This window comes from Sphaeramia orbicularis, chromosome 5, assembly GCF_902148855.1.
Source record: "Sphaeramia orbicularis chromosome 5, fSphaOr1.1, whole genome shotgun sequence".
In the NCBI taxonomy this organism is placed as follows: Eukaryota; Metazoa; Chordata; class Actinopteri; order Kurtiformes; family Apogonidae; genus Sphaeramia; species Sphaeramia orbicularis.
Window position 1 is genome coordinate 37,212,549 of NC_043961.1, and position 23,000 is coordinate 37,235,548.

Genomic DNA, 23,000 nt, shown 5'->3' on the forward strand with positions numbered 1-23,000 from the left:
TCAGGCCTTACGTTAAAACTGTTACAAGCTCCAGCCAGAGCTCAAGACTTATTGACTGCTCCGGCCAACATGTGGACTTTGGTGTTATTGCAATATGTCAGTACTGACTTACTGGCACATTCAAGTCACAGCCGTTAAAGAGGTATTCTGTTGAATTATGGGATCCAGTCTGGGTGCTCCCATGGTACAGATAGGACCGCACATTGACAGACCTAACCTGCCTGTCGATGTGCAAATAGAGTAATTGACGGCCGTATTTTGACTGGGTTTTACACCCTCATAATAATGAAGCTGAATGTGTGGAGCATCATAGACTATTGATTTTTAAAGAATCTCAATAGAGCTTTTAACACCTGGAAAATTACATTTATCTGTATTTAAGTTTCTGTATAATGTCTGTATCTACATTGAAAATCTACATATCTTGGTTTTGCCAAATGTGATTAGTTATTTAGTAGAATTTCACACATGAGTTCCTAATCTTAGAGGTGTGATTATGTGATGCAAAAGAATTGGGTACAGATGCATCCAAAGCAGAGACATTTAATGACCACATTCAGGGGGAAGAAAAATCCAAATTCAGATTCCAGCTTCTTAAACATGAATATGTTAAAAAAAATTTTTATTCCATTGTGACAGTGGAGATATTCAATCTTGGGCTTATGAACCAAACAACACATTAAGGATGTTATTTTGGCACTGAGAAACACTATTGCTACTATTTTTTTCACATTTTATGCACAAACCATTAATCAGTAATCCATAATATTTAAAAATGGACAAAAACTCACTAATAATGGATTTGTTCATTCATAGCCAATGACTGATGATGTGTTTTGATTTGCTGATTGAGTAAGAAAAGCTTTTTGATTCCACATGTTTAGGAATACAGATTTACTGCTATTTTTTAACTGATTATTCTTATATTATATCTTTTATAATATATTTTAGTAGCCAGTAGCATCCCTGCGAACCTCTGAAGGGTTAGATGGTTTGGAAAATGAATGAATATTATTTTAGTTTTGTGCTAAAAAACAGGTACTTTATTCATTTATTCATTCGTTCTTCAAACTGCTATAGGGTTACAAAGGATGCTATCCTGATGACAGTTACTTTATCAACATAATCAAAACAATACAACAATAAACTAAAAATGCCAGTAAATACGTGATAAACCAGTCTAAATTATGCTGCTGCAGGAGTGGCCAAAAGTTTTGGAAGCGTACATATTTTGTTTTTACAAGTTTTACTGGTTCAGTTGTTTTTAGATTTTTTTTTTTTTCTGTATGTTTTTGACTTACAAAGGTTTTTATATGTTTCAAATACTTTTATCAGTAAATAAATCACATTCATGCAAAGAGTCAATTTGTCACTTCCACAAGTTTTGGCCACGACTGTATTTGGCTTAGTTACTGGTTTCCAGTTACATATGTTTAAGGACAGTGGAGCCCAGTAACATGTCTGATCCTTTTTAAATGAGCCTGAATCTTCTGAAAAGCTGCCAAGCGTCCTGCTGTAGATCCCTCTGAATGGATGGGGCTGATGTTGAGTGTTTTAAATGGTAGCAACAGGTTACCTTGAGGTCCTTTTAAACACACACTCAAGAAGAAAAAAACCCTCCAGACTGGAGCTTGTTGAGGCAATAACAAACTCAGCGTTCCTGCTGTTCAGCTCTTTATACTCCACCCTTCCCCAAACCCCAAGGCTGAGTCTGAGACATAAAAGCAGCCATCCATCTAAGCAGACAGTGGCTATACATCACTCATACTGGGACATGAGCGATTGTATGCAGACACTCACACAGAAACACTTTGGAAGAGGAAAAAAAACATGTATGTAACTCTAGCACTCAACAGAAATCACACATTGAGGTTTAAGAAACATACACTAACACGCACATCTCACTTTTCACTCAGCAGAAGTCTGAGAGCCTCACAGTGGGCAGCCTAATTACGATGTTCCCGCACTCTAACAATAAGCAACAGTTTCCTTCTGGGCTTCTTCCAGGAAACGCTTCATTCCCGTGTTGATGAGAAGGAAGAAAGAAAAAAAAACATGCAACAACGTGAACATGCTCCCAGTGCACCTGTATGTTTCATTAGGTTCAGGTCCTGTATGCTAACACTCTGCCAATCAACACACATCCACTTCACAGATACTGAACATCAAGACTTTTTCACTTGTTTCAGTTTTTACGCTTTATCTGAATGTTGCAGTGAGAACGTTTGATGATAAAACAGGTTACAAGAGGCAAAAAAGGGGGATTGTGAGATGCAACAAAGACTCTCAGTGTAAAACAAAAAAGAGACATTAAAGCATCTTAACCACAAACCTACCAGGAAACTTTGACGAAGAAATCAAAGTGTCCCTCCCCCTCATTTCCTAATACAGGCCTCAAAAAACATCTTAGAATAACTCCAGTAATCTGCTGTAGCATGTTTTTTTTTACTTACTCCAATAAAGAGCAGTAATTCTAATCAGTTGTCATAAAAATGGTACTCTTTGTAACAACCTTCGAACTTAAATGACCTTATAAGTGGTCTGTCCCTGTCCTCAGATAGGGTTTCCTGTGTCACTGACCCTGCTGATGACAGGAGAATTAATAAAATATTAGTACTTTGTTAAGGTTGCATGACCTTCATCATCATGTTACGATAAAAAATATGTGGTTTTGAAGAAAATAAATAACATTTACTCTTGGTTTGAAACAGGAGCTGATCTCCAGCTTTTATTAAAGTCTGTTAAATGTTTGGTGGATCTAGCCAACCACCCCAACCTCCTTCAAACATAGACTCACTTTGTCATCAGGATTGTTCTGTCTTGGTACTTTGACATTGAAATATGATGGTTTGTGACCTTTTGACGGGGTATGACAGAGTATCAGAGTACAGAATAAAGAGTATAACATAATTATGGTTTGGTACAAGCTGTTTTCTCATTTGCTCACATGGATTTTCTATAGAAGGATAGTCTCAAATTAAAGATAACCCTCATTATAAAAAAAAAAAAAAAGTGCCATTAGAGGAACTGAATGTTCAGACAGCCTGGAGCCTTCAGAGTTATACTGAAATGCCCCTGACACTGACTGTATATCTTGTTCTTTTAGATTAAACATTGTTTTATATCATGAACAAGATGTAATCTAAAGAAAGTACATAAAACTCTTTCTCTACTTTCCTTGTTTGCCTTGATTTCCTCAGACTTGTTATTAATAATGTAGCATCCAGTGAATGACGCCTCTGAGAAATGCGTAACGCACTGCAGGTGCGTTTTTCACAAAGAAAGCGAAGAATATGAGACTAGTTCAAAGGATATGGGAGTTGTGTAAGATTCAAGAGGCCCGTTTCCTATTCTTCTCCTTCCGTACGCTGCCATCTGGAAGTGGATGACATCAGCTTTTTTCCTCTTCCCAGAAACCCCTGGAGAGAGAGAGTATTTCCTAGAGGCCTTGGACAGATAGCACATTAGAATCAGGACCAGAAGGACAAGCTCTGTTCAGAGGGACAGTGAGGTTAAGAAGACTGTTTCCTCTTCCCAGAATTCCCTGTATAGTGCAGCTGAGTTCCCACAATGCTGTTTGTTTGTCTTGACTCAGTCCTTTGCAGTCATCCCTCTGGTAACACTAAGACATGCACTTGTCTGGGGTGCGGCTCTCACTCGACCACAAAGTCTTTCATCAGAAAATGAAACCAGAACGTTCTTTTATCTCATCACACATATTTATCCATAGAAGGCGTTTTTATGAAGTCTGTAATAACAAAACTGCTTTTGGAGGCTCAAGTGGGCTCTGGTATGCTGACAGTTTGTTCTGAGGTCAAGAAAGAAACAAGAGACAAAGTCCTAAAGCCACTGATGTCACCTACAGCCTCTAATGGTAAAAATTGCATTTACATGAGTGATTCAGTTCAGCTTCAATTCATTCATTCATTTTCTGAACCCGCTTTATCCTCACTAGGGTCACTGGGGTCGCTTAGAGCCTATCCCAGCTGCTTATGGGGAATGCGGGGTACACCCTGGACATGTTGCCAGGTCATTGCAGGGTTGAAAATACAATAGTTGTATTTATTTGCTTGATCATACACTAATCAAAACAAAATTATGAGTAATAATATATAATAATATATATTCTCTATTATTATATTCAACTAAATCTTCCTAAATCTTACATTGTGGACCCTCTTAATACCAGTCCTTAATAATGTCCTCGTTGCATAATTAAAAATAGTTCACCAGAGGCATCCTAATAGTAAATCACAGCCAAGGAACTCTACATTGAAACATCTGACATTATTACCTCCGTCAAGGAGGTTATGTTTTTGTCGGCGTTGGTTTGTCTGTCTGTTTGTAAAATGGTAAATGGACTGAACTTATATAGTGCATTTTTTACACCTTCATGGTGCCCAAAGCGCTTTACAATTCCTCACATTCACCCATTCACACACACACACACACACTCATACACCAGCGGGCAGCTGCTGCCATGCAAGGCACTGCCTGGCCCTACTGGCAGCAAGTTAGGGTTCAGTGTCTTGCCCAAGGACACTTCAACATGTGGACAGTCGGAGCCAGGATTCAAATTGCCAACCCTTCAGTCATTGGACGACCCACTCTACCAACTGAGCCACAGCCGCCCATGTGTGGTGCACATACTGTATGTCATATATCCACGTCCTGTCTTCATGTTTGTCTGTCTGTGTGCAAGATAACTCAAAAAGTTATGGACGGATTCTGATGAAAATTTCAGGAAATATTGATACTGGCACAAGGAAGAAATGATTAAATTTTGGTGGTGATCGGGGGTGGGGGGGCACTGATCTGCCTTGGCAGCCAAGTGCTGCTGGTATTTATATTGTCTTGTTTGTGTAGCTCCTTATCCACAAACATCTCTTTCTAGGGAATTCAACTTTTTATTTTCTACAGAAATCCTCCAGAAGTCTGACTCCAGGCGCTGACGAGATTGAGCAAGAATTTACAGAATGATGTCGCCAGTTTATCGCAGGGCTGACATAGAGACAAACAATCACTCTCACATTCACACCTATGGGCAATTTAGATTAACCTATCAATGCACGTCTTTGGATGGTGGGAGGAAGCCGGAGTTCCCAGAGAGAACCCACGTAGACATGGGGAGAACATGCAAACTCTACACAGAAAGGTCCCATCGACTGGTGTTGGAATTGAACCCAGGACCTTCTTGCTGTGAGGCATCAGTACTATGCACTGCACCACTGTGTCACCCAGCTTAAATCCTGATTTGTTTTTTTTAGTGCCAGGTAATGTCAAGACATTACAATATTAGGGATAAAAATCTAACAAATCTACATATGAGCAAACATTTGGTGACAAATGGAAGAGAAAACACCCTTTAATAAATGAAATCCCCAATAGAGCTTTGCTCAGGGTGGGCAGACGGTGCCTTGACTGGTTGGTGTGAGTGGAACAGGGATAGAGATGAGAATAGAGCTCAGAATGACGTTATCAGCTCAACTTGCCTCGACTCGGCACAGCTTCTAGGGCGTTTCTGCTGTATGAGAGAGACCAGGGACAACTGGGTAATGTCAGATAGTATTTCTGGTATCACCTTTGCCAGATTTCCAAGGTAATACGTCACATGATATAAAACAATTTAGATCACAGGTTGGTTGATCCAGAATACGTTAAAACATATGTGTGTGTCATCATGTTGCAACATGTGACACCAAGGTATCCTAGTGGGAAATCTGAAAAAATGTCAGAGGTCAGTTTCAAGTACACTCGATCTTAGCTAGAAAAGCGCAGACCTCCATCAAGGCAGATCAGCCTAATAAATGTACCATAGATTTGAAGTCTAAATAACTATGTTTGGGAAAATAAAACAACAGTTTTAAGCTTCATCCTCCTCTGTTGTTGCTTTGTAGCTACAGTCATGCTGAAGAAGACACGACAATAGTTTATGAACACATACTAAGAAAGTAGAGTATGTTCAGTGTAAAAGGAACATGCTGGAATAAGACTGAGCCAAGTTGAGGTTGAACTGATGCTGTTGATGGAAAAGTGGGAAATATTTATCTGCAGAAACATGGGCAGATCTAGAGGATTTATCACCGGGTGGGTTGGAGGGAGTGTAGAGCGGGAATCCTTGTATATACAGCAATGGATTCAACAAAAGTCACAATAATACATTAAAATTATTTATTGTCATATAAATCCATTTATCAACCAACAGCTCAAGTGTTTTTATTGGATAACAAGAATTTGTCCAGTGTGTCAAAATTAAAATGACTACGTAACTAAGATTTCAGCACTGTAAAAATTACAATAATTGCCTCTAAGATGTAGTAGACTAGAAGAATAAAACACTTTCAAAGTTATTTTTGGTCAATGTTTGCTTGTTTCAATGCTTTGAGGAGCTTGTGACTATTGTGACAGTTTGTTTTTGTAAGAGCAGTTTTTAGTAACACAGAAGTTTGAGGGAAGTTGGGAGGAAATGTACCAGAAAAGAGATGACAGAACCATGAGGAAAAAAAAAAAAAAGAGATTCAGTGATGTTTAATGCTGACAAATTCAGGGAATAAGTCAAAGGGACTTTCTCATCAATGCAGAAAATGGACAGTTTTTACAGATGGATTGATAGAAGACACTGGTCACCCACATTTACTGGACTTTCAGAGGTTCCTTTTAGAGGCTGTGACTGGAAATTCTATAAAATTCCATAAAAAAGACAAAATCTGATGAATGTTTGTTTTAATTTTTCTTTTCAAAGAATCTTCGACCATTTTAAATATAGAAAATCCTTGTATTACATACTGTATATCATTGAGATTCAAGCAGCACCAGTAACTCTAATTTCCTTGAGATGCTTTAATGATGAATGGACACATGCCTGAAATCACTGTTATTATATAAAAGTATGTTTTTAGTTGAATAAACATCCAGTTTCCTCTCGATAGAATCAGGCAGACCATTTCTCTTATAACTGACTTATATTTTCTTTGCCTTCTTGCTCTGAACACAGTGCTGATTACAAATAATTGGTCTTTGTAGTGGGAGTTTTATTAATTATTACCCAGTGTATCATCCATATTTCTGTCAGAGCCAGTCTTATTTTGTTCACATCCTTCCAGGACAAAACTTTGGAAAGTTTCGCCATCACTCTCACTCTTGTCCTGGATTCAAGAATTTTGTTTTGCTTTCCTGTGGAGAGTCTGACGTCTTTCACGATGACTCTGAAGTCATATCTCAGAGCCATGAAACAGGCCTGAGGATTAGCTTTACTAACCCCAGGGAGCAATAGGAATTACTATAGGCCCCGTCCGACGTATTTTGCACTAAATGCTTTTCATTCTTAAGCACGGTGTTGCTTTGTTATCTAGATAAATCTGTCTCAGCTACTCTTTTATAGTCTTAGCCAAGGCTGAAGTTGAAGACAAGTGGTTGTAATGTGGTTGCATAGTTTGGTGAGCATGTTTTATTGATAAACAATCACTGAATCACATCTCACATGGTTGTCATGGATAAAATGAATATTAAATTATATTACATGAGATCAATGTTGGAGTTCAGTTGTAGTTATATTTCATTTCTGAGTGAGGTGATGGATGATGGCGTGTTGAAGTTAATGAGCATCAAACTGATGTCCAGAGCACTGTTGATAGTATCTGCACATTGTAAGTGTGTTTGATATTCCTACTATGTCTGTGAGATTAAAATCTTAACCAAAGATTAATGTGGAAGTCAGAGTTTTTAGGGGGATAAACAGGCTGAAAACAGGAGACTGTGTTTTGTTTTCAACACCATGAAACAACTGTAGAAAGCATCTTACAGGCCACTGACAATATTACTGTCTTTTATTTCAATCCATCCTTCACACTAAATGCAGATGACTTTCCAGCACTGCTTCAGCAGAGATGGATGGAACTTGTACCTAATGACGCACATCATAGACTAACTGGAAAAAATAGACCCAGGTGTTGTATTTCCATCACTGCTGATCGGAGCTGGAGCCAATAAACACGACTACTGCAGAGACACTTGAGCCAGAAATGAGCCAAATGTACTGTTTTATACTGAAAACCAGACTTCGTGGGTCTATTGTTCAGTGTGGAGGCGTTAGAAGAGTAATGTCATCTGGTTTTTTGACTCCCTTATAGACCAGAGTCCATTAAATTAAAAACAAAACTTTTTTTTCCATTTAATTTTAATTTGTCTTGTCCCATAACGACCCAGTGGTACTTTTGTGGCAGCTCCCAAATGCATTTTTCTGTATATTTAACCTTTCTTAAGTGATTTATCACCATTTATTGTAATATTATTCTCTGTATTTTGACTTTTCTCATTCTAAATCATGTATTTTCCTATATTTGATTCACTGATGATGTAGATGTTCATTAAAGCTCAAAGTAAATTTAAAGGTTATTGGATCAAATCAGAAAAAAATGAGGGAAAAGTGTCTTTTTCAGCACAATTAGAATCAACTAAACAAAATCAAAAGTTTCCATCCACTGTCATTGATCCAACTCCATGAGTTTTACTGGTGAATCAGTGTTGTAGAAGATGACAGTGTTTCCATGTTCACTACGGAGCCTCTGAACATCTAAATGGGTCATATCTGATGACCATGAAAAGATGAAAAACTGCATTTTACACCAATTATTTACATGTATCGATAGGATTAGTGAATCAACAGATATTAAACATTTTAGATCAGTAGACAGTTTTGCCCAATGGTATGTGTTTGGTTTAAATCTAGTGCCACAGCTGGTGTACCAAAACAATCTGACAAGCAGAGACTTTATGTTGGTTACACTACAGCTGTGATGCTTTAAATTTAATGCCTGTAGCTTTACCCAAACACGCATTAGTTGTCTTAAAAATATGCGCCAGCCGCAGGCCTGTGTCCACTGTAGTATATATGTCTATTACTGCTGCACTAAATTTCATCCAAATGAGCTTTTTATGTGTTTTGACTCAGAATCAAGAATGCTGCAATTTTCTCCTCAGAGAAAAAAATGCCCTATAAGTGAGTCATTCATATTTATTATGACTCAGGTTGCACTCACATCTCTCTGATACCAGAGGGTTTACATATATCCATTACCTACATTAGTTTCGCACATTTTCTACACAAGAGCCAATGTTTTGAAAATGCTTTTACCAAAAACATATGAATGTTAGGGCTCCCAGTGTGGAAATGAGGTCGTTTCCTGCTTCAGGTAGGCTTTTGATAGTATTGCATTATTCCTCTGGTGACATGTGAACATACTGGGGGAAAATAAGATCACTTTTTTATTGGTTTCAGCTATTTAGGAAAATACCTCCATCCAATACAATATGAAATAGTATGAAAACGAGAAACTAGAAAAAAACAGAACAGTGGTTATTGAATAAGACATCGGTAAGTGAATAATTTTAAATGTTTTTATAAAGAAGGAGCACCACACGAAACTTAAAAGAATGGAGGAAGTTTTTATATGAAACAGAGTGGTCTCGGTTTCTATGTTCTGCTCTTTTGTTCCACATCTGTTTGCCTTGTCAATATTTTCACCTTAACACGTCAGTGGTGTCTGCCAACAAGAAAATGAAGTAAATCAGAGAAGTTGCATGAGGTTATGTTTTTCCTGCTGCAGATTTACTTTTATCAGCTGCATCTACCTGGGCTCTGCCTTATTACATGAACCAAGAATGTGTCTATTCCTTCTCCTGAGAAAAATATGTTTGTAATTTACCATCAGATTTTACTGCTGTGGAATTTAATATAAATATAAAACAAGAACCATAAGTTCAGTCAGATGTGTCTGCTATCTTTGCATCATAATCTGTTTGTGCTGTTCTCACAGTTATGACCAAAGGTGTGTCACATGAGGTCACGACAAACTTGACCTTTGACCTTTGACCTCTCAAACCTTTTCAGTTCATTTTTGAGTCAGGGTGAAGGTTTGGTACATATTTAAAAGTGTTCCTCAGATATTGAGTTCTAAAGGTAATGGGAGCTAACAGATATACGGAACTTCTTATCTGCTTGTTAAGTTGTGACATCATTTCCTATTTCTGTGTCAACTTTAGTTCATCCTCTCTATTCAGTTTACAATATATCTGTGTCCCTGAATGTCTGATATGCACTTGTCATTTCCATGTGATGATAATCAGAAGAAGTGGATAAAGTTGATTAAAGTTACAAGTCTTACACACGAGAGAAAAAAAAATTTGGTGCTAGCTACTGTTAGCATGTTTGCCAACTAATGCTAGATCCCAGTGCATCGGGGGGCCTTATGAATGAAAGATGGTGGATCGTTCATACTGAAACATGGCGAATCCCTGAAAGTGGGAAAGTACACGCAGCCAGAAATTTTCACAAGTATGAAGCTGTGTATACATTTGTTCCTATGGACCTTAGTATCATTACATGACATAAGCAGAGGAATTTTTTTTTTGTTTACTGGAGATTTAGGTTGTTGCGATCAGTTTTAAGGTGTATTATATGTGGAGAAATTAAGTTAAATGTGGTTTTATTTTGTTATCCAAGTGTAAATCATAATTGCTCAAATCCGTAAAGAAATATAGATTTCAAATACGAAAATTTTGTGCAAACATGTTTTGGTGGATATTGGAGAGTTTCATTACCTTGTCATTTGAGTATACTTGGCGGTCTGCACATTTTCAAAGCAGGTTGAAAGTAAAACCTGGTACGCACATTTTCATGGAATGTGGATTTTTTGTACATCCCGACAGGTGTGAGTGGAACATAGCATACACAGCATTTCAATGCATATACACTGTTTGTACATAAGGCCGCAGCTCATTATGAATTCCTCTGATATAGAATCAGGATTTTATGAGGTGTTTCACATCTTCACGCATTGTGTTTTATTTGTCAGTCCTATCAATTAACAATTTATTTCAACACCTACAGCCGAACATAAAGTGAAGCAATGTACCGCTGCAAAACGACCAGGAGCCTAGATAATATTTAAGGCAATTAAAACTGTGATCTACCACAGAATGAATGAACTGAACTGAATGAAATGAACCCTAACTTGTGTCATTATGAAATAAGTTATAGTAGACAAGCATACACGCTCTTCTGTTGGTAATTACTTGGACCTAGAAATGATGTTTATGGTACCTTGATGTCAGCCTTAACAGACAGATATAGATAGATATCACTGACACTCAGTCAGAAAATCAAATTTTAATGAATGCATCAGTACTGTCAACTAATTTCTCATATATTCCCATATCAGACATAATTACATATCCAATTGTAAGATTATAAAAGTGTGTAGAATTATTGACTCCTCTCAGACAAGTTCAATTACAATATTCTGAAAGGTGACTATGGCATTTATGCACTGTAGCTTTAAGTACATTAACATTAAAGGATGACATTTTCATGTTTTTTTATTTGTATAAAAAGAGCCTATCCTCCTGTTGAAACCATTTTCAGATCATTCGAGTGATTAATTCATAGTTCCATCCTTTTGTGTAGGAATGTTTAGACGTACCCCAGATCATCTTATGTCTAAGTGACTGGTAACGCTGTTCTACAAGGATAAACTGCTTAATAGAAGGAGGTTTTTTGTCTTTATTTTAGTCTTGTGCTAAACCAAATCCAGTTCTGTGTCTGACCAAACTGTAACCATGGCATTGTAACAGTATAAAGCTGTTTTGTTGAAAACCAGTGAGTTACTCCTACATGCTGTTAATGGAGTCACTGGCATTCATTTCAGTACGAGTACGTGTTGGAAAAGAAATAAAAGCATTTTCCTCTGAAGTAAAGATCTGAAGAAGGAATAAAATATGCCTTTATTAACGGAGCAGTGGCTGTGGCTCAGGAGGGAGCGTGTCCATAGGTTAGAAATCATTAAAGCTGCTGCCTATTTACGCTTCTATATTCTGACTTCCAGATGTTCAATCTAAAGTGTTTGAGACTCCAGATTCTTCTGGTGCTTTGTTAAAAACACTCAAGTATAACTGCTTTTGTTATTACACTTATTTAGCAGTTTTTATTGGAAATTCTTATTAAAAAAAAAGCCAAATCATTAGGGGTGTGTATTGGCAAGAATCTGCCGATACGATACAAATCACAATACTAGGATCACGACACAATATATCACGATATATCATGATACTGTTAAAAAGGCAATTTTTTTTTTTTTTTTTTAGATTATTTCCTGGAAGAATTGAATTACACCAGAAATATGTACAAATGCTAAACACATTTTCATTTGATCACAACAAGATCTAATGCTATATCACAACATTTTTCTAAGTCTCTTAGTTTCCAAAGAAACTAACATCTGCCTCTCAGAAGGTAAAAAGTGCTCTTAGGATGAGTCAAATAACCATTATCTAATAAAACAGTGTTAAATAATAATACATAAGATATAAACAATAAAGAAAAACAAAAAACAAAAATGCCATATCTGCATTTGAATAAATACCTAAAAATATCGATACGGTACTTTTTTAATATCAATACAGTATTGCAAAATGAAATGTTGCAATATATTACAGAACTGATATTTTCTTACACCCCTTACAAATCATGTTGATCATTATTCCAAATTTTAAAATATTAAAAAGGGAACTTGTTCGAGGGAGTATTGTATATTCTTTATGCACTCATAAAACTCATATTACGTCTGTTTGACCAGTCTCGGATCGCTCGGCTGTTTTATAAGATTTACTCCACTGTTCTAATGATCTCTGTCTGTGTGACCTTGAACACCCCATCAGTAAACCAAGAATGCTGTTCTGCTGTGCTCACCCACAGCTATGAATAAATCTTGGAGGTGTTTTACAGCTGTACAGTCAGGTACCAGGGTGCTGACTGGATCCGGAGCTGAGTTACACCTGTTTTCGGCATCTCTATGCATGTGTTGCTGCCATTTTGTTTCCATAAGTCAGGTCTGTGCTCTATGAGTGCTTTTCTAGAAAAGACAGCACAGACCTCCGCCAAGGCAGATCAGTGCCCCCACCCCCAATCACCACCAAAATTTAATCATTTCTTCCTTGTGCCAGTATCAACATTTCCTGAAAATTCCATGAAAATCCATCAATAACTTTTTGAGCTATCTTGCTAACAAACAAACAAACAAACACAAGGGAGGGTAGATCTGTCTTGGCGGAGGTCTGCGCTCTCTGAGTGCTTTTCTTGTATATGACTTTACATTTAACAGGGTAATATATGCATGTTTTGTATAATACTCTTGGTTAAAAATGGTGCATCAATGCTAATAAGTGACAATAAAAAAAGAAAAGCATTACAAAACTCATCTTGATAGGGTATCTGTATGAGAGCAAAAGAATTATATTTTAGTTAGTCCTTGTGTGTCGACATGTTTTATTACTATAATGATACAGTGCAATAGGAGAAGAAGACAGTGATCAGGCCAAGCAGTTAATAATATAAGAAAATGAATAAAGATGACTGAGATGGTGCTTGACAGAGAAATGACACAGTGCCTTAAAGAAAAAAGGTATATTAGATTAACATTAAGAAAGGAGAGAATTATTACAGAGACTTAATGTATAAGTAATAAGATGATAGAAGGGATCAGGGGGAGGCAGGTTATTAAATCATGGTGAAGATTAGAGGGTTAGCATAGAAAAGTTGTAAAACTATCACCTCCTATTGAGCAGAGGACGCTGATGGTAATTTGTCATTTTATCATTGAGAGGAAGAAGAAAGAGAAGACAACAAAAAAGATAGAGGGGAGTAGGAAAAGAAAGACGAGTGGATTAAGAAAGAAAGGAGGAGAGGAGGCTGAGTAAAAACACTAAAGGCAGATGGAAGCACACGAGTAAAAAGGATTAAAAGTGAAAAATATGGCGCAGTGAGGAGGAGGAAGACGGGAGATATCACAAATCCATGCCATAAATAAGGGGGATTAAACAAAAAAAAGGTAGAAGAAGAATGGCCGGTAGTAATGGAAACAGTCTTCCACTCAGCCTCTGCGATGATAAATCAGTCGTGCAGTTAAAATGAGATTTTTCACCTTCCTCTCAAGTGGCCAACCACATTTTCACCTCATTTTCCTGTAAACATAATAAAACTACTTAATCCCTCGTCCAGGAGCGAGAAACGCTGGGTTTTATTCTCCGGAGGACTCCGAGGAGATGAAGGTCAGAGAAAGCATTTGAAGTATTCAGAGGCTCTCGTTTTACAAGGCAGGTCAAAAGTGTATACGGTGGTATCGTAACAGGAGCAGCCAGTGCCTCCCATCATGCATCAGCTCCGGTGGCAGTGATCGCTTCAACCTGCGTTTCTTTACAAATGGCATTAAATGAGCCAGTGTTTAACGAATCGCAGCCATGAGTCATTGGGAGGACACACAGGTATTGTTTCCAAATTACAGAAACAAATCACAACATTTCCAAGTGGATCTCAAATTTATTAAAGTTGACACACAAATAATCTATGGTCAAATATTTTGGACTACACCAAAAAAATGTTGGACAACACAATAGGGAAACTTTGCTTAATGACATTTTTGGCAACCACTGAAGTAATTAGAATAAAACCACATTACCAATGTCTCTGCTGAACATTCACTTGAATTATCGTGTTACACAACCTCAGCTCAGTCGAGTATTATTAAAGTTTTTCTATGGTTAAGGGATGGTTAGGTTTAGGCAAAGGAAAATGACAATCTTGGTTTACTATAGAACAAAATAGAAACCATAGAAATAGAAGGTCAGCGAGTCCATGGAGATTTACTCAAGATACAACCAAATTACACACAGATAAAAATAACTTGAGTGTGGACTGTAAATGCACCATATAGTTAAAAAAAAATACACTATTTTGTAAGTTTTATTTCACGCTGTTATAAAAGCCATTCACACCTCTCATTGGAGATTTGGAGTGATTCATAGTCTGTTAGTTATTTTTAGGGTTTTTTATTCATTTTCTTTTGAGTAACAGAGGAAATTCAACACAAAAAGTTGACATTTAAGAGCAAAAACGGCCTTTTTGAGGAGAGCTGTGAAGGTTCAGAGGGTCGGTATGATTCACCATCTCCGTTCCTCTGTCTCATTACTGCTTTTCTCTTTGTATTTGATATGTCTTTACATCTTTTCATCCTATTAAATACTGTGATCGTGTCTTTTCTTCCTACGTTTTAGTGATAAAGGTCAGGCGTGACTTGACACAGTTTGTTGTGTTTACTCATTGTTTAGGCCCCCTCCTCAGTGAAGCAGGAAGGGAAAATTAAAATGGGTCAGACTGATAACCATGGGAAGCATTTTCTAAACAATGTCAACCACCTGCAAAAAACATATGTGTGTTTACGTGTGTATAAATCTTGTTGGCAAGATAAGTCAAAAAGCTGTGATTGCATTGAACTTTGAACAGATTTCTGCAATCACTGCTGTGTGTGTGTGTGTGTGTGTGTGTGTGTGTGTGTGTGTGTGTGTGTGTGTGTGTGTGTGTGTGTGTGTGTGTGTGTGTGTGTGTGTGTGTATGTATGTGTATGTGTGCTATAGAGCATTTTTTTGACTCACTGTACAGTTATGTTGTGTTTATGTCCTTTGGGAATTTGGGAAGTCAGTAGAAGGACATTTATTGTTCAGTCAAGGTCAAAGATCAGTCTCACTTTGCTGTTTTTTGTTCTTTGAGTTTTACATGATTCAATTGAAAACTTTAACCTGAACAAACAAACAAATATTTTTAACATTGATCGATGTACTGACTGTTTTTGCAATTATGTTGACATATATTTGACTGTGATGTGACCCATGTTGGGACTGATCACTTTGTATTTCATTTTTACTGAAAATGATAAAGTTATTGTGATTTTTGCTGGAAGGTTTTACCAAACAAGTATGTTTTTATGAGGAAAATTTTGTTTTTGCAAGCTTTGCTGCTTAATTGAATTTAATTCAATTCAATTTGTTTTGATTGAATTGAATTGAATTGAATTTTTAGATTTTTCCATGTGTTTCTGGAGTATATTAAAGAACAATTACAAGAATTTTATACGTTTAAGAGACTTTTATTGGCAAATAAATCACATGCAAAAAGTTATGGTCAAAACCACAGCTTTATGCATTAATACCTTCTTCTTTTACATACTGTATTTTCCCTCTTCATGCATTCTCTTTTCATATACGTAGATTTTTTTCATTCCCACTTGTGTAGTTTCAGTTGCACATTAATTCATCTTAGAAATGCATGTATGTGAATATGAAAGCTAGAATGGATTAGGTCCTGCATAGCCCCTTTCAATGCTTCATTTATGTTTCAATACAGTATGTCTAAAAAAAACAAAAACAAAAAAACTGCAGTTCATTGGTTATATTGGGATTTCAATAGTATTTTTTATAGTTTTTTTCATGCCCTTACAGTTCTATCACTATCAGTGACCTGCAGTTGACCTGAACTGAACCAAATAGAAATACAGCTAAACAAATGTGTATTTTTAGACCAGGTCAACTCTCCTTATCTAGTTGCCTTTAACACATCATGTGTCAGAGTTGTGTATGTGTTTTGTAGTATAATGTATGTGTGAAGATGCCCTCTGTGTGTGTGTGTGTGTGTGTTTTAGTGTTTATTCATTCAGTGTTTTCTGTGTCAGATGTTCAAATGTATATTTAAATCAAACCGACAGACAGACAGAAGAAGGAAACAGATGATATTTTGTCTTCTGGGATTTATTTTGAGACTCTTGTCACACCCAAGTTTCCTCAACAAACACACACACACTATGTCAGATGAGCAGAGCGGAAGAGACAGTTTGTTCCTCGTCTGTCTCTATGTTGACATCTGTGAGGAGGTCGTTTCCTCGAGTCAAGTGTTGACCACAAATAAACAACTGTGATGTGAAACATATGATGTCGTCAGAGATAGTGTTTTACAGTGTAACTGTGTGCAGATACATGATTGATTATTCATTCATTCAGTTATGGATGCCTTGATGTGTGTGTTGTTTTGTTACAAAAAGATGAGCATTTTCTTTTTTTCTTCTGGATTTTGTCATTTAACTGTGAAGTGACAGGTTTATTGTCGCTCAGATGTTAATGCAAACTGTTTATTTAAAGAAATTCTCACTTAAACTTTTCATCCGCTGCTTTCATTTACTATGCAGGCCTGTAGTTGTTCTCTATGTGTGTGGTTCTCTTTGTCAGGTTTACATATAAATCTGCCATTTGTTTATTTGTCAAAAGCTGCTGCTGTGAATATTAAGAATTTGACACATGATTAATGGTCGGCTCCAGTGTGGGGGAGTATGAAAGAAGAACTAAATGGAGTGCAAATCAAGTTAAGATTAAGAGATGTGGAAAATATAATGGAAATATGGTATTTTAGTTATGTTTTTAATATATAATATGATCGTTTTATGGTCTTTGCAGACTTCATGTTGCTCACTGCCCTGTGCCACAAACTTTCTAACCTCGGTTCACCTTATTTATTTATTTATTTATTTATTTTACAATATTTTAACTCTTTTTCTTATTCTAGTTTCATTGTGAGCTTTTAATGCATCAATTGAATTTTGTTCATAAAGTGTGTAGTGCAAGGGAAAAAAAAGTTATTAGCTTTTAATGAATGAATCAGACAGAATTCACAAACAAGAGGAAACCTGCTGTGTTTGTGTTTTACGGTCCTATCCACTGTTTTTGAAGGTAACACAAAGTGCTGCAGAGGATAATCTGTCATCACCTGGAATTAGAGGAGAATTCTTTTAATTTATAGTTGTTTTATCCTGAGGCTTCTATTAGGGACAGAATATTAAAGACTGTAATTATGAGTCATCCTCAGTCCTGTGTTGTTTTCATGTGTTGGCTACGTAGCTTTAAGGCTTTCAACCACAAAGTCATTAGGTACTTTCCACAACGATACAGAACATGGTAAATAGGTGTAGGGTTCAGATTTATAGTAGAAGTGAGAGGATAGGATGTAGAATGATCTCACTGCTGGTAAGAATTCGGTCATATTTTGCTTAGTATTGTTACTAAATGTGTAGAAAACATAACAGCGGCCAAGTTAACCCTCTCAGACTGTGTTTTTTCTCTCAGCAGGCGTCTTTTCAACCTGTTGAGCTCTTTAAAACCTGCTGACAGGATGCTAGCCAGCCAGTCGCTGTGATCGATGATGATGAATTATGATATAATTACATGGCCAGTTTCTCCTGGAACATGTGTGTATTTGCCAACACACCTGAAATGGTGTTATGGTTACATTATAATCCAAGCGAATGACTACATTTTTCATCCTAAGGAGAGTTTATATTATTCTTTTTATGCATTTTTATTGAGTTAATGTAAGAAAAGGGGCATTCAAGCTTGCTAACAAGCTAACTGTATTTCCTCTCTCAGCAGGTTCTTCCATTCATCAAACTAAAATGCTGAAAAATTTTCAAGCACTAAAATATGTCATGGTATAAAATGATGAATTGACCTGCTTCCCTTGTGAAATACATTCCCACATTAACCCATAAACACCCAGTGCTACTTTTGTGGCAGTTCCCAAATGATTTTTTTCTCTGTTTTTCAATCTTTCTTAAGTGATTTACCTCCATTTATTCAAATATTATGCTCTGTATTTTGCATTTTTCAGTGAAAATCAGGTGTTTAACTATATTTAATTCACTAAACTAAGATATTCATAAAAGCTCAGATTGAAAGTTGAGGGTTATTATAGTCAGGGAAAAAAATTATTAGACCACCCTTTGTTTCCTTCAATTTCTTGTTCATTTTAATGTCTGGTACAACTAAAGGTACATTTGTTTGGACAAATAGGGTAAATGGTAAATGGACTGAAGTTATATAGTGCATTTTATACACCTTCATGGTGCCCAAAGCGCTTTACAAGGCCTCACATTCACCCATTTACACACATACTCATACACCAGTAGGTAATATAATGATAACAACAAAAATAGCTCATCAGAGTTTAATTTCAGAGCTGATATCTAGCCATTTTCCATGTTTTCTTGATAATAACCAAAATCACTTAAGTTCTTACATCAATAGCTATGGCATTGTATTGACAAAAACAGTACTTTTAGGCATTCCATGTTTTCTTTTCTGTCTGTTTGTGACATGATACACACAGGAGTTAGTACTTGATTGCATAAACATTGTTTTTGATGACTTTTGATGGTCTAATAATTTTTTCTGCGACTGTATATCAGAAACACAGAAACTTCTTCAGTAAAGTCTATCATTAACCATAAACCACATAAACCAAGTGTCTCCATCCACTGCTATTTATCAAAATATGTGGGTTCACAGGTGAATCAATGTTGTAGAAGATGATGGTGTTTTCATGTTCACTACGAAGTTTCTGACCATCCAAATGGGTCAAATCTAATGACCATGAAAAGATGACAAACTGTGTTTTACACCAATTATTTAAATGTATTGATAGGATTAGTGGATCAACAGGTATTTAACAGTTTACATCAGTAAATGATTTCAGTCACTGGTGGGTGTTTGGGTCTTTATGGGTTAATGCAGCCATATTGTTTCTGTCTGGTAGAGATTTATTCAGGTGTGTCTGCGAAGGATGTGTTCATAGTGTGGCAGGAATATGAATCAGAAAATGCACATCATGTTCTTCAATCTGTTTATTTTGTAAATGTGCAGTGATTTGATTAGATTTGTTTGGATTGTTTTTCATCAGATCTCCCAAAACTTATTAGTCCCAGTTGGAATGTGAACTGATTTACCTTCGAGCATTAGATTCCAGTTGTTTTGGAAAAGAGCTGATTTAATCTGTTTCACTCTGGTGTCCAGTTACTACAAAACCAAACTTTATTTGCTGAATAAATACATTTCTCATTTTTACTCACTATGATGCAGGTTTCAGCGACGTCTGAACTGCTTTTAGATTCTTTACAAACATGATTTACTGATGGGTTGTCTGTCTCTTCAAATCACCCAAATCTCTCACTTTATTTAGAATCAATTTCAGGCTCCAAACTCTGCTTTTTGTCCATCGTATTTCATTTCTCACTCTCTGGTTTCTAGTATATGTATATCACTGACATTTAGGAATGTTTTATAGATGCCAAAGTACCTTCAGCTTGTGTTTACTCATATTAAGAGGCTGGTAAGGCCTTTTGGTTTGAGTCCAGAATGTAAACATGTGGAATTCCTCTAATATTAGCTCTAATATTGACTTAATGTAGTGGGATTTATGACTCTCTTAAACTACAAATTTCCATATTTATCATATATGAATCATTACTCACACCCCAGGCCTCAGGTCTTTGTTCTTTTGTTGCTCTTGGCTCGGGGCTTTTTGGTCCATCTTGGTGAAAAATCACATTTTGAACCATCACTTTCATTATAAAATATACAACAGTTATTTTAAAACAAGTGCATTGCTTGGTATGATTTTGTTTTTAATAGTTAGCTTCATTAATAGATTGTTGAACTGGTAAAAATGGGGACTCTCACACAAACAAATATCCCACATGTAGGATGTTTCTTTTGATAATTGATTAGATTTATAGATAATGTTGAAAGAAAGCCCTCAAAAATATGCCAGATGTTGAAATGCTACTGCTGAGGTTAAATAGCTCAACTTCTTTCCCCACTAGTTTCTGCAACTACTGATTTTGTACATGTGTAGTGTATAGGAGTCACTTATCTCAAAGTTGCAGAATATACCGTAGTAAATGAATTGAACCATAGGAAAAACAAAATGATTGAATGAGACCAAAAAGCAAAGATTTGAAAACACACTTCGATGAAACTTGACAAAACATTAATTCTGTTTTTCCCCTTTTGCTTTTCTTCCAGTTAAATGCAGCCCAGACTGTGATGTGACCAGCTGCACTGATATCTTCTCATCCATCTGTCCAGATCAGTGAAGATCACTCTGAGATGACACTGATTCGTGCTGCAGCGCTGCAGTCAGAAGGCAAACGGGGGCCCAGGGGGGTGGAAGGTCTTCAGATGCTGATGGTGTTTTTCCTCCCACTGCTGTGGCTGCAGGCTGCAGATTCCACTGTCGCTGCAGATGCCAAAGCCTGGAGCCAAACTGGGCCTCGGCTCCAGCTCTCCCACACCGGTAAGAAACACATCAGGACTGAAACACAGCACCGCAAACAAGGGAATAAAACAGTTTGGCAATAGGAAGACATTGCAGTTTTGCTTGTCTGTTTACAATTTGGTGGAGTCTTTTAGTGGAAATTAAACTCACTGAAATCCCCTAAGGAAATGTGATATATTGTCACTGTCAGGTAGAAACCTCTTCCAAAATGATTATTTTTAAGGGAAACTGGGAAAACAATGTATAATTTAAGTAAATGAATGGAGTTCAGAGATGTAGTCACAAGCCATTTTCAACACAATTCATTGGTTAAATATTTCTAAAACTGTCAAGCCAACCTGAAAACTAACCAACAGAATTGTTTTATGACAAAACTAGAAGCACTCGGAGAGCGCAGACCTCCGCCAAGGCCAATCAGTGGGCCCCCCTGTGCCCCCCCCCCACCCACCCACCCACCCCTGATCACCACCAAAATTTAATCATTTGTTCCTTGTGCCAGTATCAACATTTCCTGAAATTTTCATCCAAATCCGTCTATAACTTTTTGAGTTATCTTGCACATGGACAGACAGACAGACAGACAGACAGACAAATCAACACTGGCAAAAACATAACCTCCTTGGCGGAGGTAAAAAGGACCAAAAATGGACTTACAAGGTTTCTGCCCAACAGCAACGATATAACACAGATATATTGAGAGACCTATAGTTTTATGTTACCTATAAGGGCGAATATGATTATCACATACAGTACAACATTCTCTGGATATATGAAGATGTCTAGGTTTATGTCATATATGAAAGATCCATAGTTACATTTGTATATTTATTTACATTAAATACTTTCACGATATAACAGTTTTCAAATATAATATACTGTAGTTTGTCCACATACTATATATTTTCACTTCTCTCTGCGTACTCTGATTTCCTCCCACAAAAGACATACACCATATTGATAAGTCAATGTAAAGGCCACAGGAGTAAATGTGGGAGTGAATGGTTGTTCGTCAGCCCTGTGATGAACTGGTGACATGTTCTGGGTGAACCCCACCTCCATCTGTTGGTAGCAGGGGTAGACTGACACCCCCACAGCCTTCCTGATCATTAAGCAGAAAAGGAATGAATGAATGTACATATATTTTAAATATGAAGATTGAACAGATGTAGATATTCATATAGTTGTATATTGGTTCTAATTTGTAGAAAAATTATTGTTTTAATCTGCCAACTGTAATGCCCAGCAGTAGAACATCAGTCATCAATATCTAGTTTTTCTGCACCATTTTTTGTTCTTAAGTATGAGAATCATTCATCAGTTTTGTTGTTATTCAACACATTTATTCAGCTGCTTTGTGGTAGAAAACCATAAGAGTGTAATGTTTTTTGAAGGAACTATATAACGTCTGCAGACAAAATAAAATCAAAAATAAAAGCAATGCTTCTACTCAGTTTAAATGAAGGCGTATTCGGACTGATGTTCTTTACTTTAAAACTCAGTTATAGTTGTTTTCCCTCATTATCTTTTATGCTACCTATAACTTTACCCATTCAAGCACTAATCTGACAGAAGTTTTGTCATAGATAAAAATGTGGGCTAAATGAAATACTGTTAATATTGTTCATAGATATACATACTGTTAATACTGTAAATTGTTTCTATTCATATTTTGTCCAGTTTTATTTTTATTCAACTGAGCTCTATTCTTATGCTACCTTGTTAAATTGTACAATTTTTTATTATATTTTCTTATCTTCTTTTTAGTTTTTATAATTTTATATTCAATAAGAATATATTTCTGCAGCTCTGGTGTTTGTTAATATTGCTGCACTGACTGGAGTAGCACTTCTAATTTCATTGTACACACAATGACAATAATACAACAATATTCTATTCTATTCTATTCTATTCTATTCTATTCTATTCTATTTCATTAATATAATTGCTGAACTTCATAAGCTGTTTCATCCCATAATATAGATGAATTTGGCGACAAATTGAGTGAAAAGGCAACACA

General features: G+C 36.4%; 1 protein-coding gene across 2 annotated transcripts in view; it reads left to right on the top strand.

The window, feature by feature from the left end:
- Positions 1-23,000, top strand: part of LOC115420093 (semaphorin-3D) — a 132,121-nt gene that overhangs the window by 35,002 nt on the left and 74,119 nt on the right. The window contains exon 2 of one of the 2 annotated variants that reach the window (XM_030135319.1): positions 20,731-21,001. In XM_030135319.1, the coding sequence (XP_029991179.1) occupies positions 20,815-21,001 (187 nt within the window). In that variant the 5' untranslated portion in view covers positions 20,731-20,814. The remainder of the gene's footprint in view (positions 1-20,730; positions 21,002-23,000) is intronic. The other variant, XM_030135320.1, reaches the window with a different exon arrangement.